At 42.7% G+C, this 13,672-nt stretch overlaps 2 protein-coding genes across 5 annotated transcripts in view; one reads left to right on the forward strand and one right to left on the reverse strand.

Moving 5' to 3' along the window:
- The window catches only part of LIMS2 (LIM zinc finger domain containing 2), a 57,174-nt gene that overhangs the window by 29,859 nt on the left and 13,643 nt on the right, over positions 1–13,672 (forward strand). The window lies entirely within an intron of this gene.
- GPR17 (G protein-coupled receptor 17) lies at positions 407–13,516 on the reverse strand. 3 transcript variants are annotated; one of them, XM_077827066.1, is made up of 3 exons: positions 13,397–13,514; positions 9,614–9,742; positions 407–3,334 (listed from the first exon to the last, which is right to left on the reverse strand). In XM_077827066.1, exon 3 carries the CDS (start codon positions 3,298–3,300, stop codon positions 2,284–2,286), a length of 1,017 nt encoding a protein of 338 aa, XP_077683192.1. In that variant the 5' UTR covers positions 3,301–3,334; positions 9,614–9,742; positions 13,397–13,514; the 3' UTR covers positions 407–2,283. The 3 variants fall into 3 exon arrangements, with proteins under 3 accessions (XP_077683192.1, XP_077683195.1, XP_077683194.1); XM_077827069.1 differs by lacking the exon at positions 9,614–9,742 and having other exon boundaries at positions 13,397–13,516; XM_077827068.1 differs by lacking the exons at positions 9,614–9,742; positions 13,397–13,514 and adding an exon at positions 7,468–7,531.

Genomic DNA, 13,672 nt, shown 5'->3' on the forward strand with positions numbered 1-13,672 from the left:
GCAGAGCCACAGGGGCTTTGCCCGGTATATTGTGGATGTGGGAGCAGGAGGTTCAGCACAGTAAAACAAAACAAAGTGGCCGGAGTAGGACTGAGTGGTTGGAAAGTGAGAGATGAGTAGAGAAAGGGCGATAGACAGGACACTGACTATCCAACAAAATATGGGTAGAGGAGGGGCCTGAAGGCAGAATGCCAATAGACTGTGGATAGAGTTGGGCGAATGGGCAGGAGGCTGGCTGGAGAGGGAAAGGATTCCAGTCGTGATGCTGGCCTGCATGTGAGAGATGAAGGGGGATGTCTCTGCGCAGGCTATTCGCTGATTGAATGAGAACCCTGGGCATAATGAGAGACTGAGGGGGAGCCTCTGTTAATATAAAGACCATCTCTTCACTGGTCCTTTGAAACTATTTATTTTATATATGTATAACAGGTATAAACAAGTCCAAAAAGTTTTTTGTTTTAAAAAAACGAATGGCAAAACTAATACAAACAGGACAGGAAACTTGTACAAAAGCACATCCCAGTAAGAAGAGAGACAGACAGTTTGGCAGATAGTTTTGAATTCTGAAGCATAGTGGATTAACTTCAGACTGTTATACCTCTGTCCAGCAGGGGTTGGGAGAGTCATTGAGTTGATGTTCCTACCCGCTGACATGATCAACATGGAAAAAGGAAAGAGGATTATTTGCTTCACCCTGTCCACCAGGGAACCTCCCATAATTAGTTCCCTTTCAAGTAATCCTCCATATAACACCAGTCTCTAGGCTTCCAAAATTACGGTTAATGGATTTTCCTTTTGGCTTCTTGGCTTGTGTCTCTGATTGTCCAGTGCCTTTGAGCAGTGCTGGGTACCGGCTGGGAAAGCAGTCAGGATTCCAGAACTTAACCAAGATAAAAAGCTGTTGATTTCATAATTTAGGATCTAAACTCTTGGAGACGTAGAGAGCTCCTTCCCAGTGACATGGGTAGAATATGTAAATAAGATTGATCTATCATATGGCTTGGTATAGTGCTCATCACTGCCATATCTAAGCACTTCAGAGGCAAATATGATTGGCTTAGCAAGGTTCCTAGTGGACATAATGGAATCTTCTGCTCTTCTCCTTTTATACCATGGGATTTCTCCTACCTCCCCTTCTTGTCTTGATACCCAGATGTGTTCCATTGGGTGCAGCATTTATCAGTGAGGGTAGTTTAGCTAAACTAGGTTAGTGATCCTGTGTAGCAAATGAAATGTTTTTCAGAATGTAAATAATTATAAAACACTCTAAAGAGCTTTTCCCAAGCAGGCTGGGTTTCACACTTTCAGCACATCTACTTTTCATCTTCTTGGCTAATATATTTACAGGGATTCAGAGTTTTAGGGTTCACCATTTATAAACCAATGGAAGATATTCCCTTTACTGATTTTCATGAAACTTCTTTCCATTCCCTTTTATTTTAGCCTGAGATTATTAAGGTGACTGATCATTCAAACAGGACTACACCCCAAGGCTAGTTCAGAAAATGCTGCCTGTAACTGAAGACAGCTGCTGGGGCCTTGGCCCACAAACCCAAGGACAGGTTGAAATATTAGCATTATGTTTACTGCTCATGCCCACATCCTGGGCATAGACAAGAGGTCTGTGGCAACAATAACTTGACATCCCTGGAGAATCAGGATGTCTCCCATTTATTCCAGCCACAGGTTTCCCCTTTCCCCTCTTTAGCACGCATACTGTATCTCCCCAACTCTCTACAAACATTCACAATAGATCTAGAGACACTACTATTCTCCTCTGATACTCCAGGACTGAATCTCTTGGGCTGGCACAACATAGGATTTCAGGGGACGGTGTGTGTTTTGGGCAGGGAGCAATCACCCATTGAATCTTAGTCCTTGAATTCTAGTTGTTCTGTTTCTCAGGGTGGCCAACGTTTGCTTGAACGAGCCTTGAGTATAAAACTCTTAGAAGAAGAAATCATGATTTAATTAAATTCTTGTTTCCTTCCTCCATCCCTAAATATTCAGGCCCCAGCTTCAGGATTGGGCAACAGATGCTGCTGCTGTTGCATTCATGTTCAGATGTCTTGTGATTTACTGAGATTAGAATCTGTCTGCTGGCAGAGATGAGCTCTTGCTGGTTGTAGCTGCATAGAATAACTGAACTCTCCTCCTTGATATTGCAAGAATGATACTGACTCTGGGAATAACATCTTTGTCTTTGGGGTCACTTGCCTTTACTCTCTAGAGAGTCTCTTGGCTGTGTTGTGCCCAGAAGTGACAGCAAATATGATCACTTGCTCACAATTCAGATTTAGCACTTAGTGAGCTCTCATTTGTCTTCCCCTCATAACTTGGAGGCATCATTGCAGCTCTTTTGCCACAAAACAAGCTGCACAAGGCCTCACGGAACTTCTCAGCCACAAAGAAATACATCACTGGGTCAAGGGCGCCATTCAGGCTGGTGAGGCAGGAAGTGATGCGGTTACTGAGTGCCAGGACTCGCTGGGTTTCACAGGAAGTCTTGGTGCCATCATAGTGGAGAATGTAAATGTAGCGATTGATGTGATAGGGTACAAAGCAGACCAGAAAGATCATTAGGACAACGATGATCATCTTGATGGCTTTTTCCTTCAGGTGCTTCTCAATTCTGTTGCCACTCCTCAGGCTATGGATAATCAATAAGTAGCAGGTCACTGTAGTAACAAATGGAAAGGTGAATGCCACTGCCAACGACACGAGAGCATGGCGTGATGCCTTCTCTCTGTAGAGCTGTAGGCAGACAGTCGTGTTGTTCATCTCGGCTGTCTGCACACTGACCAACAGAGGTGCCATTGCGACAGCAACTATAACCCAAAGAAAGGCACATGCCAAGTGGGCGTAGAGTGACCTGCGGAGTTTGATGGACTTCACAGGGTGCACGATGGCTAGGAAGCGGTCAACGCTGATGCACATAAGGAAGTAGATACTGGCATACATGTTGAGATAGAAAAGGAAGCCAATGAGTCTGCATGGGATCTCGCCAAATGGCCAGTGATTGCCAGAAAAGTGATATACCAGCCGGGTGGGTAGAACCAGCACAAAAAACAGGTCGGCCACAGCAAGATGCATCAGGAAAATATTGGCTGGAGTGCCTGACTTTTGATCCCGGATGAAGAGCCAAAGAGCCAGGGTATTGCCAACAAAAGCCAGGATGAAATCCAGGAGATAAAATGTGGCAAAAAGGATGTTCTCTGTATGGGTCTCTTTGCCACATTGTTCTGAAGTTTCCAGGGAGGAGTTGAGGAGTAGGCTTGAGGGATCTGCTGGACCATTCATTCCTCACTACAGCTCTGGGGCACCAACCAGGGACCTAAAAAAATTAAGAAAACCGATCTTACAAAGAACCTTGGTAATGGTGAGGCAGTCTAGAAATCAGTCAACATGTCTCTTGCTTGCTGAGAGAAGTACTTAAAAGGACACTGCCCAATTTTTATAAACTCAGAGTCTGACCTACTTTAAAATTATAAACCCCTCCCTCTCAATTGAGTTTTCCAGACCTTTCCTGTCTGTTGAAGAAAATTATTGTAATGCAATCAGCTAGCTGTAAATTTATCTCCAAGATGTTCTGAGACTTAGTAAGTGATAAATACCCACATCCCAGGTTAACAGAAAAGTGGAAATAGGCACTATACACTCAAGAGTGACTGATTTTTTGGCCTGGTGCCAAAATATTGGTAATATTTGTCCTAGGTTTTAAAGAGCTCCTGTGACATAGGGCCAGAAAGGGTTAAGCATCTTGCAGACTAAATTATCCAAATTGAACCTTTGAAGACATATTAGAGAAGTATATAAATGGTAATTAGGGCTGTTCCTTAGCAATAGCTAACATAGAGCTTTGAAATGCAAATCTGTATTGTTAGAGAATTAGAGGTAGTATACTAGTTGTATGTGTTTACTTATACCTTGTTAGATGTTAACCATGTAAACAGATGAATCCTGTCTTTTGATTCAGAGATCAAAAGGGAATATTAACATTTAAATGAAACTTGGGTGTAGTAATTTCATTGTCTATACTTCAGTTGGCAACAAAGCCCGTTTCCAACCCTATCCACATATCTATTCAGGGGACACCATCACAGGGCCTAATCACATCAGCCACACTATCAGAGGCTCGTTCACCTGCACATCTACCAATGTGATATATGCCATCATGCGCCAGCAATGCCCCTCTGCCATGTACATTGGCCAAACCGGACAGTCTCTACACACAAGAATAAATGGACACAAATCAGACGTCAAGAATTATAACATTCAAAAACCTTTCGGAGAACACTTCAGTCTCTTTGGTCACTCGATTACAGACCTAAAAGTGGCAATTCTTCAACAAAAAAACTTCAAAAACAGACTCCAACGAGAGACTGCTGATTGGAATTAGTTTGCAAACTGGACACAATTAACTTAGGCTTGAATAAAGATTGGGAGTGGATGTGTCATTACACAAAGTAAAACTATTTTGCCATGTTTATTCCCCCCCACTACAGTTCCTCACACGTTCTTGTCAACTGCTGGAAATGGCCCACCTTGATTATCACTACAAAAGGTTTTTGTTTTTTGGTTTCTTTTCCTTCCCTTGTCCCCCCTCCCGCCCCCCGCCCCTCGGTAATAGCTCACCTTACCTGATCACTCTCTTTACAGTGTGTGTGGTAACACCCATTGTTTCATGTTCTCTGTGTATATAAAATCTCCCCACTCTATTTTCTGCTGCATGCATCCAATGAAGTGAGCTGTAGCTCACGAAAGCTTATGCTCAAATAAATTTGTTAGTCTCTCTAAGGTGCCACAAGTACTCCTTTTCTTTTTCTGGGTACAGACTAACACGGCTGCTACTCTGAAACCTATACTTGTCTTTGAAGTTTGTAGTAAATTGTCTATGAGCTGCTTAATAGATTAATTAATAATTAATTACTGGTAATGCTTAGGTTTCAGAGTAGCAGCCGTGTTAGTCTGTATCCGTAAAAAGAACAGGAGTACTTGTGGCACCTTAGAGACTAACAAATTTATTTGAGCATAAGCTTTCATGGGCTACAGCCCACTTCATCAGATCCATGCAGTGGAAAATACAGTAGGACGATTTTATTTGCTTAGGAAATAGAAAGTTACTTCAAAAGCCTATTGTTCATCCAAGGACTGTGTGCTGTCAAGAGGTTGCAAAAATCTCTATAAAAACTCTTGGGACCTCAGATCTGCTTAAGCTTTGTTGGGAAGTTTGAATCGCAAGACTGTGGTCTCCAGTGCCATTCTGGATAGCCCTGTTATTGGATGTGGACATTGGACTATAACCTAATGAAGTGATTCTGGAAAGGATGCTTTGCAACTCTAAGCTCACCATCTGTACTATAAAACTGACCTAAGAACTCTATTCATACCTGTATGAATAATGATCTTTTAACCAATACACTCTCTTTTCTTTTTTTTAATAAATCTTAGTTTACTTAATAATAATTGGCTGTAAGCGCGTATTTGGGTAAGATCTGAAATATTCATTGACCTTGGAGGTAATGTGTCCGATCCTTTGGGACTTGTAGAACTTTTTATATGATGAACAAGATTTTCAGTAATCCTCATCATATTTGACTTGGCTGTCTGAGAGAGAGCCCAAGGCTGGGTTGCTTTAAGGGAACTGTGTTTTTGGCTTCTGGGTAACCAGTAAGGTATTATAGAAGCTGTTTTGTTGTTGGCTTGGTGGATCTAAGTATTGGAGTGACCACCAGTTTTGGAGATTGTCCGCCCTTCTTTGCAATTTACCCTAATTGAGCAATCTCAGAATGGCAGCCCTGGGACCACAGTCACAGCTCCTTATACAGAAACTTTACTGGAGACACAGGTATCCTCTGTTTTTAAAAAAAACCCTCTGAGAGTATCTGGCTTATTGCTGGAGAGAATGGGGAGAGGAGAGTTCATATATCCATCTCTGGTAGAAATGTCTCTAGGTCTGGGAACAGGTGCCAGAAATTATTTTATTTATTTATTTTAGTTATTTTTTTAACCAGAAAATTCAGAGTTGGTTTTGTTACTGAGCTGGGATTCAGAAGAAAGTTTTTCCAAACAGTGCAGTGGCTTCTGCTTCAAGTGATTCAGACAGTGAGACACTATTGACTTGCTTTAGGAAGAAGCACTGGACTTCCCCAGCTGCTTGGCTATTACCAGGGGAATTTCTCTGCTACTCTGCTCCTTTTTCAGTCGCTGCATGTTCCTCTTCCTTGAAAGTTCCAGTAACTATATCTGCTGCAACTGACCCTGTAGCTTTCTTAACCAGCACCATAGTGAAATTGACCTTATTCTTGTCACTCTCACTGTTGCCCACAGCAGCAGTGCAAAATGACCAGACTTTCGTGGACATTTAGCCAGAGCTTTTCTATGATATGCAACAGATCTTGAATTCAAATCTGTAACTCTTACTCTGGCTTTGAGTCTTTTGTATTATTCCCCTCACCTGTCCCCAGTCTATAAAATGAAACTATGACAAAACCCGTGAGCTGGATCCCTCCCTCAACTACATCTGTGCATGGAGTTGAGTCTGTTGTACATCTCCCACTGTCAGAGGGATGTGGGGAGGGTTGGGTCATCAGATGTGTCTGCAGCACCATCCCCTTGTCCATGGGGCCCTCTGAGTGTGCTTCACTGGGACACAGCGAAGGCAGTGGAAGGGTTCCCCTACCAAAGGAAAACCTGCAGGGGTTGATGCCCTGATCCCCTACATCGAAACTCCTTGTGAGCCCAAGTTGACACCTCAAAGATCACTAGTTACTCTTGAAAATGTAGGCTAATGTAATTTGGGACATACAGGGCAGCAGCCAGCAAAGGGACAAAGTGAATGTCAGCATGACTCACCTGCTGCTGTATTAACTGGGTTATGGGGGAGATTCACTTGAGACTAAGGGGCACCATGGAAGTACAGGGGCTCTGTGTAGACAGCCTTGGAGTCTGGAAGATCCCAAAAATCTGTGTTCAAACCACCTGCATGCTAACCCACGTGCGCAATCAAATGATCTGTTGGAAACTGAGAGAAAACTTTTGGGACTTTTCTTCCTCCCCACCAATCCCAGGGATCATGGCATCAACCCCTGTAGGTTTTTCTTTGATAGGGGAACCTATTCGCACCTGCCACATTTTTACCAAAACCACATTAAACTCGTGTACTTAGCTAGTTGAGGACTTATGCAAAACTTGATTATTCCTACTTGTTTGCTTAAAATGGGGATCAAGTATCTGGTTTTCTTCCTTTTATTTAAAAATAAAAGGCTCTAGTATTCTGTCATAACTGTCCAGATTCTGGGAGTGTTTAATGCCATTGCATTGATACTGTTGTGGTATTTGACCAGTAGTACCATAGGAGCTGACTCCATGGGTACTCCAGGGCTGGAGCACCCACGGGGAAAAATTAGTGGGTGCTCTGCATCCACCAGCAGCCAAACTCTCCTCCCCACCCCCACTCCACCTCACCTCCGCTCTGCCTCCGCACGTGAGCGCACCGCGTCCCCGCTCCTCTGCCTACCTCCTATCTCCAGCTGTTTGGTGGCGTAGCAAGCTGCAGGACAGAGGGGGGAGGAGCGGGAACGTGGCGCCCTCAGGGGAAGAGGCGGGGAAGAAGCGGGGCTGGGGCCGGGATTTGGGGAAGGAGTCAGAATAGGGGCAGGGAGGAGGCAGAGTTGGAGCGGGGACTTTGGGGAAGGGGTTGGAATGGGGGCGGGGCAGGGGTGGAGTCAGAACAGGGCTGGGGGCAGAGGGGCATTGAGGACTCACCGGCGCGAGCAGAAGTCGGCACCTATGAGTAGTACAGGATGCTACAGTATATTTGTATAAGGGGAAGCAGTAAAGGAAGCTGAAGAAATAGGAGGGAGAGGGTGCTGGGATAGATGGAGGAAATACTAGTCAGGGAAGGAAGCCCAGAAGGGGAGCAGGAGTGATCTTGGATGTATTGGAGACAAGAGAGGCAGTGTGAAGTGGAACTGGGTCTGAAAAGTATCTGGAAAAGAAGAGTGTTTTCTTAAGTAATGATCGCACAAGTAAAGGAGAATGTCTTTTTGGTGTAGAAGTCTGGCTTTTGTCCAGCCAACCCCTATCTGTGCGAAGCTTTCACACTCTTGACTTTCACATCAACGCTGTTAATGAAGATATGAAAATAGATGTTTCCTCCTTTCTGATCAGCCAGTTCCCCCTTTCCCTAGTTAACAAACCATTCAGATGGTTGCTGATGCTATCAAAGATGCCTCTGGCAAAAACCTCGCTGCATCCTGAAATTATACAGCAGTAGTCGAGTGACTGCAGCAGAGTGTAATGCCCTATCTTCCCTCAGAACTATGATTATTGCTCAGAAACATTTAAGAGATGAAATTTCTGGTGAGGAATAATTCCAGTAACACAGACACTGGAAACAGAATCCCAAGAAAACACCTGTCTTTCAGATAGGTGGCTAGAAGTGGGTGTACTCTGAACCAGACTTCTTCCACTTCCAAGAGAACGAGGAGTATTTGTGGCACCTCAGAGACTAACAAGTTTATTTGAGCATAAACTTTTGTGGGTTAAAGCCCGCTTCATCAGATGCATGCAGTGGAAAATACAGTAGGAAGAGATATATACACACCTGCACAGAGAACATGAAAAGATGGGGGTTGCCATACCAACTCTGAGACTAATCAACAGCCCTCCAACCTGAAGCAAATACTCACCAGCAACCACACAACAAAAACACTAACCCAGGAACCTATCCTTGCAACAAAGCCCGTTGCCAGTTCTGTCCACATGTCTATTCAAGGGACACTATCATCAGACCTAATCACGTCAGCCACACTATCAGAGGCTCGTTCACCTGCACATCTACCAATGTGATATATGCCATCATGTGCCAGCAATGCCCCTCTGCCATGTACATTGGCCAGACCGGACAGTCTCTACACAAAAGAATAAATGGACACAAATCAGACATCAAGAATTATAACATTCAAAAGCTGTCGGAGAACACTTCAGCCTCCCTGGACACTCAATTACAGACCTAAAAGTCGCAATTATTCAACAAATAAAGTTCAAAAACAGACTCCAATGAGAAACTGCAGAACTGGAATTAATTTGCAAACTGGACACCATTAAATTAGGCTTGAATAAAGACTGGGAGTGGATGAGTCATTACACAAACTAAAAACTATTTCCCCGTGGTAATTTTCCCTCTACTGTTACTCACACCTTCTTGTCAACTGTTTGAAATGGGCCATCCTGCTTATCTCTACAAAAGTTTTTTTTCTCCTGCTGATAATAGCCCACCTTAATTGATTCATCTCATTAGAGTTGGTATGGCAACCCCCATTTTTTCATGTTCTCTGTGTGTGTGTGTGTGTGTGTGTGTGTGTGTGTGTGTGTTCCTACTGTATTTTCCACTACATGCATCTGATGAAGTGGGCTTTAGCCTACGAAAGCTTATGCTCAGATACATTTGTTAGTCCCTAAGGTGCCACAAGTACTCCTTGTTCTTTTTGCTGATACAGACTAACACGACTTCCACTCTGAAACCTTCCACTGCCAAGCTGGTTGACAGATAAGAAGGATGAAGATCAACAGAAGTGAGAATGGATAGAATTAAGAAATAGAAATTCACCTATCTGGCCACAGTGGGTCCCTCTTTCTCTGTGTTGAAATGCTGTGTAGCTGAGCTGTGAAGCTTGGAGATTTAGGAATGCAGTGTCCTTTGTGTTCCAACCAGCTGTGTGCTTGTTCCTGTTTATTACTGAAAGAATAAAAATGAGAGTATGAGGGCAGCCTGCATCAGTGCTTGAGCGGAACACTGTTCCATGGGCCACGTTTTTCAAAGCACCGCACATTCTGTAACAGTGGGCATGCACATTTACATGTGCAAAATGGAGACTTTTTATAAATGCAAAGTAATGCACATTGGAAAATATAATCCCAACTATACATATAAAATGATGGGATCTAAATTTCATAGAATCATAGAATACCAGGGTTGGAAGGGACCTCAGGAGGTCTTAGCTGTTACCACTCAAGAAAGGGATCTTGGAGTCATTGTGGATAGTTCTCTGAAAACATCCACTCAATGTGCAGTGGCAGTCAAAAAAGGGAACAGAATGTTGGGCATCATTAAGAAAGGGATAGATAATAAGACAGAAAATATCATATTGCCTCTATATAAATCCATGGTACACCCATATCTTGAATACTGCGTGCAGATGTGGTCGCCCCATCTTAAAAAAGATGTACTGGAATTGGAAAAGGTTCAGAAAAGAGCAACAAAAATTATCAGGAGTATGGAACAGCTTTCGTATGAGGAGAGATTAATAAGACTGGGACTTTTCAGCTTGGAAAAGAGACAACTGCGGGGGGATATGATTGAGATCTATAAAATCATGACTGGTGTAGAGAAAATAAATAAGGAAGCATTATTTACTCCTTTTCATAATACAAGAACTAGGGGTCACCAAATGAAATTAATAGGCAGTAGGTTTAAAACAAAAGGAAGTATTTCTTCACACAACACACAGTCAACCTGTGAAACTCTTTTTGCTAGAGGATGTTGTGAAGGCCAAGACTATAACAGAGTTCAAAAAAGAACTAGATAAATTCATGGAGGACAGGTCCATCAATGGCGATTAGCCAGGATGGGCAGGGATGATGTTCTAGCCTCTGTTTGCCAGAAGCTGGGAATGGGCTACAGGGATGGATCACTTGATGGATCACCTGTTCTGTTTGTTCCCTCTGGGGCACCTGGCATTGGCCACTGTCGGAAGACCGGATACTGGGCTAGATGGAGCTTTGGTTTGACCCAGTATGACCGTTCTTATGAGACTTGCCTCTTTTTGTGTACATGCTTCCTAGGTGTGCACATGCAAAGACAGTGTTTGTGGAGTGTGCGCATCTTTGCTGCTGTTACTTGTCTCTTTGAAACTCTGGGTCTAAGTGTCTTTGGAAAAAACCTTGTGAGTTTAGTCCCTAAATGAAAGTGGTATTGGAAGCTAAAAGATGTGTTATCCTTATTGGAAGGATTTTTTCTTATTTTTTCTATTTTACACTAAAGGAGGAGGAAACCTACCCATTTAATGGCTGATAGAAAGACAGGGCACATCCACATTAATACTCATTGTGTGACTCTTTGAATTTACACTTCTTGTTCTGCCACTCCGTTTATTTAAATAATTCCATCCACAAACAATGTGTAAGGAGGCATGATCCTTCATAGCAAGAATTAGATTAGACTGTGGTTAGCCATTAGTTTTATATTCAGTTATAACACCCTGTTAAAAATGAAACAGCAGGGGGATGTGAGTCTAAAAGGCTGGCATCGGGTCATCCTGCAGTCCAGACAGGGATTTTATTTGCCGTAAGCCAGCTCTTTGGCAGAATCTTCCTCCGGGCAACAGTTTGCTCCCTATCTGCAGCCCCAACATTAAGGGGCTTGGAGTGACATGCATTTTATCATGTTCTTAAAATTCTCTGTGGTGATCAGATTCTGTTAGAACTGACTTCCTGTGGTGCATTGAGCTATGATCTTTGGGGTTTGAGTTCAGTTTTCTGTCAGTATCTGACACAGAATAGTAAAGATACCAATGATGAAATCCCAGCCCTGTGGAAGTCAATGGCAAAACTTATTTTGACTTCAGTGGGGACAGGATTGCACCACAGGACTGCGGGGGGTTGAGTGAGGAATATCAAGAAGTCCAGTAGGGTTGTCACAGGGAGGAGAAACATCTTGGGGATTGGGGCTGCAGGAGTTGATTAAATGTTGATGGATCTAGCTCACATATGTACTTGTCTGTCAAAAGTCAGTATCGTTGTGGGGGGAAGCTGCTGTTACATATGTTATCTGTGAGGGCCTCTTTCTTTCTTTTTTTAATTTGTCAGAAGGTGTGGAGAAAATAAATGGCTCTTTTTACAAAACTCTTTCAGTTAGCCTCTAAACTCAAATGATCCTCCAAGAGTTTTAACTTGTGCTATTTTAACATACTTTAATTTTTGTAGCCATTAGTGTTGATTGTTGACATGAAAATGAAGGTGTCCTTGGCATCTGAGTAGCTCAGGAGAAGTTTATGTATCACTAGAATTAATTGCTGTGCTGGCTTTGAGAATTGAAATGCTACTTTCAAAAATGTGTGGCTTTAAGTGTTCATAGAACAATAACACTAGAGCTGTGGAAAACCCAGTGATGGCTTTACTCTGTGCCTTTGGTAATAACACATGAAGAAGGTTTAGCACATTATTATTATTATTTTATTTTATTATTTTAAAACTGATTCAAAATAAATGTGCAAAATTTTGCATTAGGCTTTTTGTTTATTTTTGCTCTATTGTGGTACACAGTAGAATAACTCTGTAATCTCTAGTAAACTTGTCACTGTAGCATGTACAAATGCTTTTGCTTGAAGCTAATTAGAAATCATATCTCCTTTTTAAAATGATTTAGTATCCGGGGTTTGTTCTACAATGCAAGAGGTTCTGAATCTGTAGGCAGAATAATTCTTTAATTGTCTGGTTCCCAAGCCCAGAATTCCACTTGACTTGCGCTGCTGGGGTAGTGTGACTATTTAGTGATTTACAGATTTCTGAATAGAGCTCTATTCTGGGGTTAGCCATTATTCCAAGCTTCCCATAGCTGATTTGTAAGCAGGGATGTAGTTAGTCATTTAGAATGTGTGCATATAACCATATTTTATGGCCCTCCCCCTCTCCCACACCCACACTACATTGATACTCTCTTGGATAGTTATAATAGTTTATACAACCATATTACTGTTTCAACAGGTGCTCTACCTATTTGTTAATAAAAGGCTTGATGAAGAATAAGCAAAACTTTCTAGCTCATCCTAAATAAGAAATCAAGCTAGCTTGGTTTTTGCTACACTAAGTGCTTCCCAGCTAGAAGTGCATGATGAGGTCTCTGGTGGACTTCAGTTTTCTGCTCTTCTCTCATTCTTTTGATTAAAGGTGGTTCTGCCTGGGGAATGAGCTGTTTTGTTTTAAATGATCAGTGCTTATGATGGTGGAAATACTTTGTCAAGCAGGAAGGTCTTTCATCTTTCCCAGAAAATCTTTTAACACTGAATGAAACTCCCTCCAGAGCTGACTCCCCTCTATCGGAGAATACTCTGTTGCCCTTGGGAAATTAATAATGTAATGGGGTGATGTTTGTGGTGTATGCCTGTCTGTACTAATGGCTGAAAATGGAGACATTTGGAAAGCTAATCTAATTTAGGGGACAAGAGTGATTATATTGAAATTCTTTGTAGACTCTATTTGTTTAACAGCTCGTACACTATGTGTATTAGCCGCTCTGTACATCTCCCACCACCCTCACTGACTCAGCTACGACAGCGTAAAGCCACCAGGAAAGTGCCTCCGTTATTCTACTAGCCAAAGCCAGTTCTCTTACCTCTTGACGGCGCAGTCCTGCAGGTGGAGGGTAAAGTCCTTCTAGAGTAAGTCTCTGGGAGCTCCTTCTGACGCCAGCGAATCAAGGGGAAGCGTCGTATGATTCAGAAGGAGCAGACCGTTTCAGACTTAGTGAGGGTGGAAGAGAGAGCCCCTCTATATAGAGTCCTGCTAGCTCTGATAGTGCATTATCAGCTCACACAACAGAGGAGAGGAGATGGCAAACTTGCAATGAAAGGCAGTTTTCATTCCAGCTGAAGCCTTGGAAGGGGGGAAC

Source organism: Eretmochelys imbricata, chromosome 9 (assembly GCF_965152235.1).
Source record: "Eretmochelys imbricata isolate rEreImb1 chromosome 9, rEreImb1.hap1, whole genome shotgun sequence".
Classification (NCBI taxonomy): domain Eukaryota; kingdom Metazoa; phylum Chordata; order Testudines; family Cheloniidae; genus Eretmochelys; species Eretmochelys imbricata.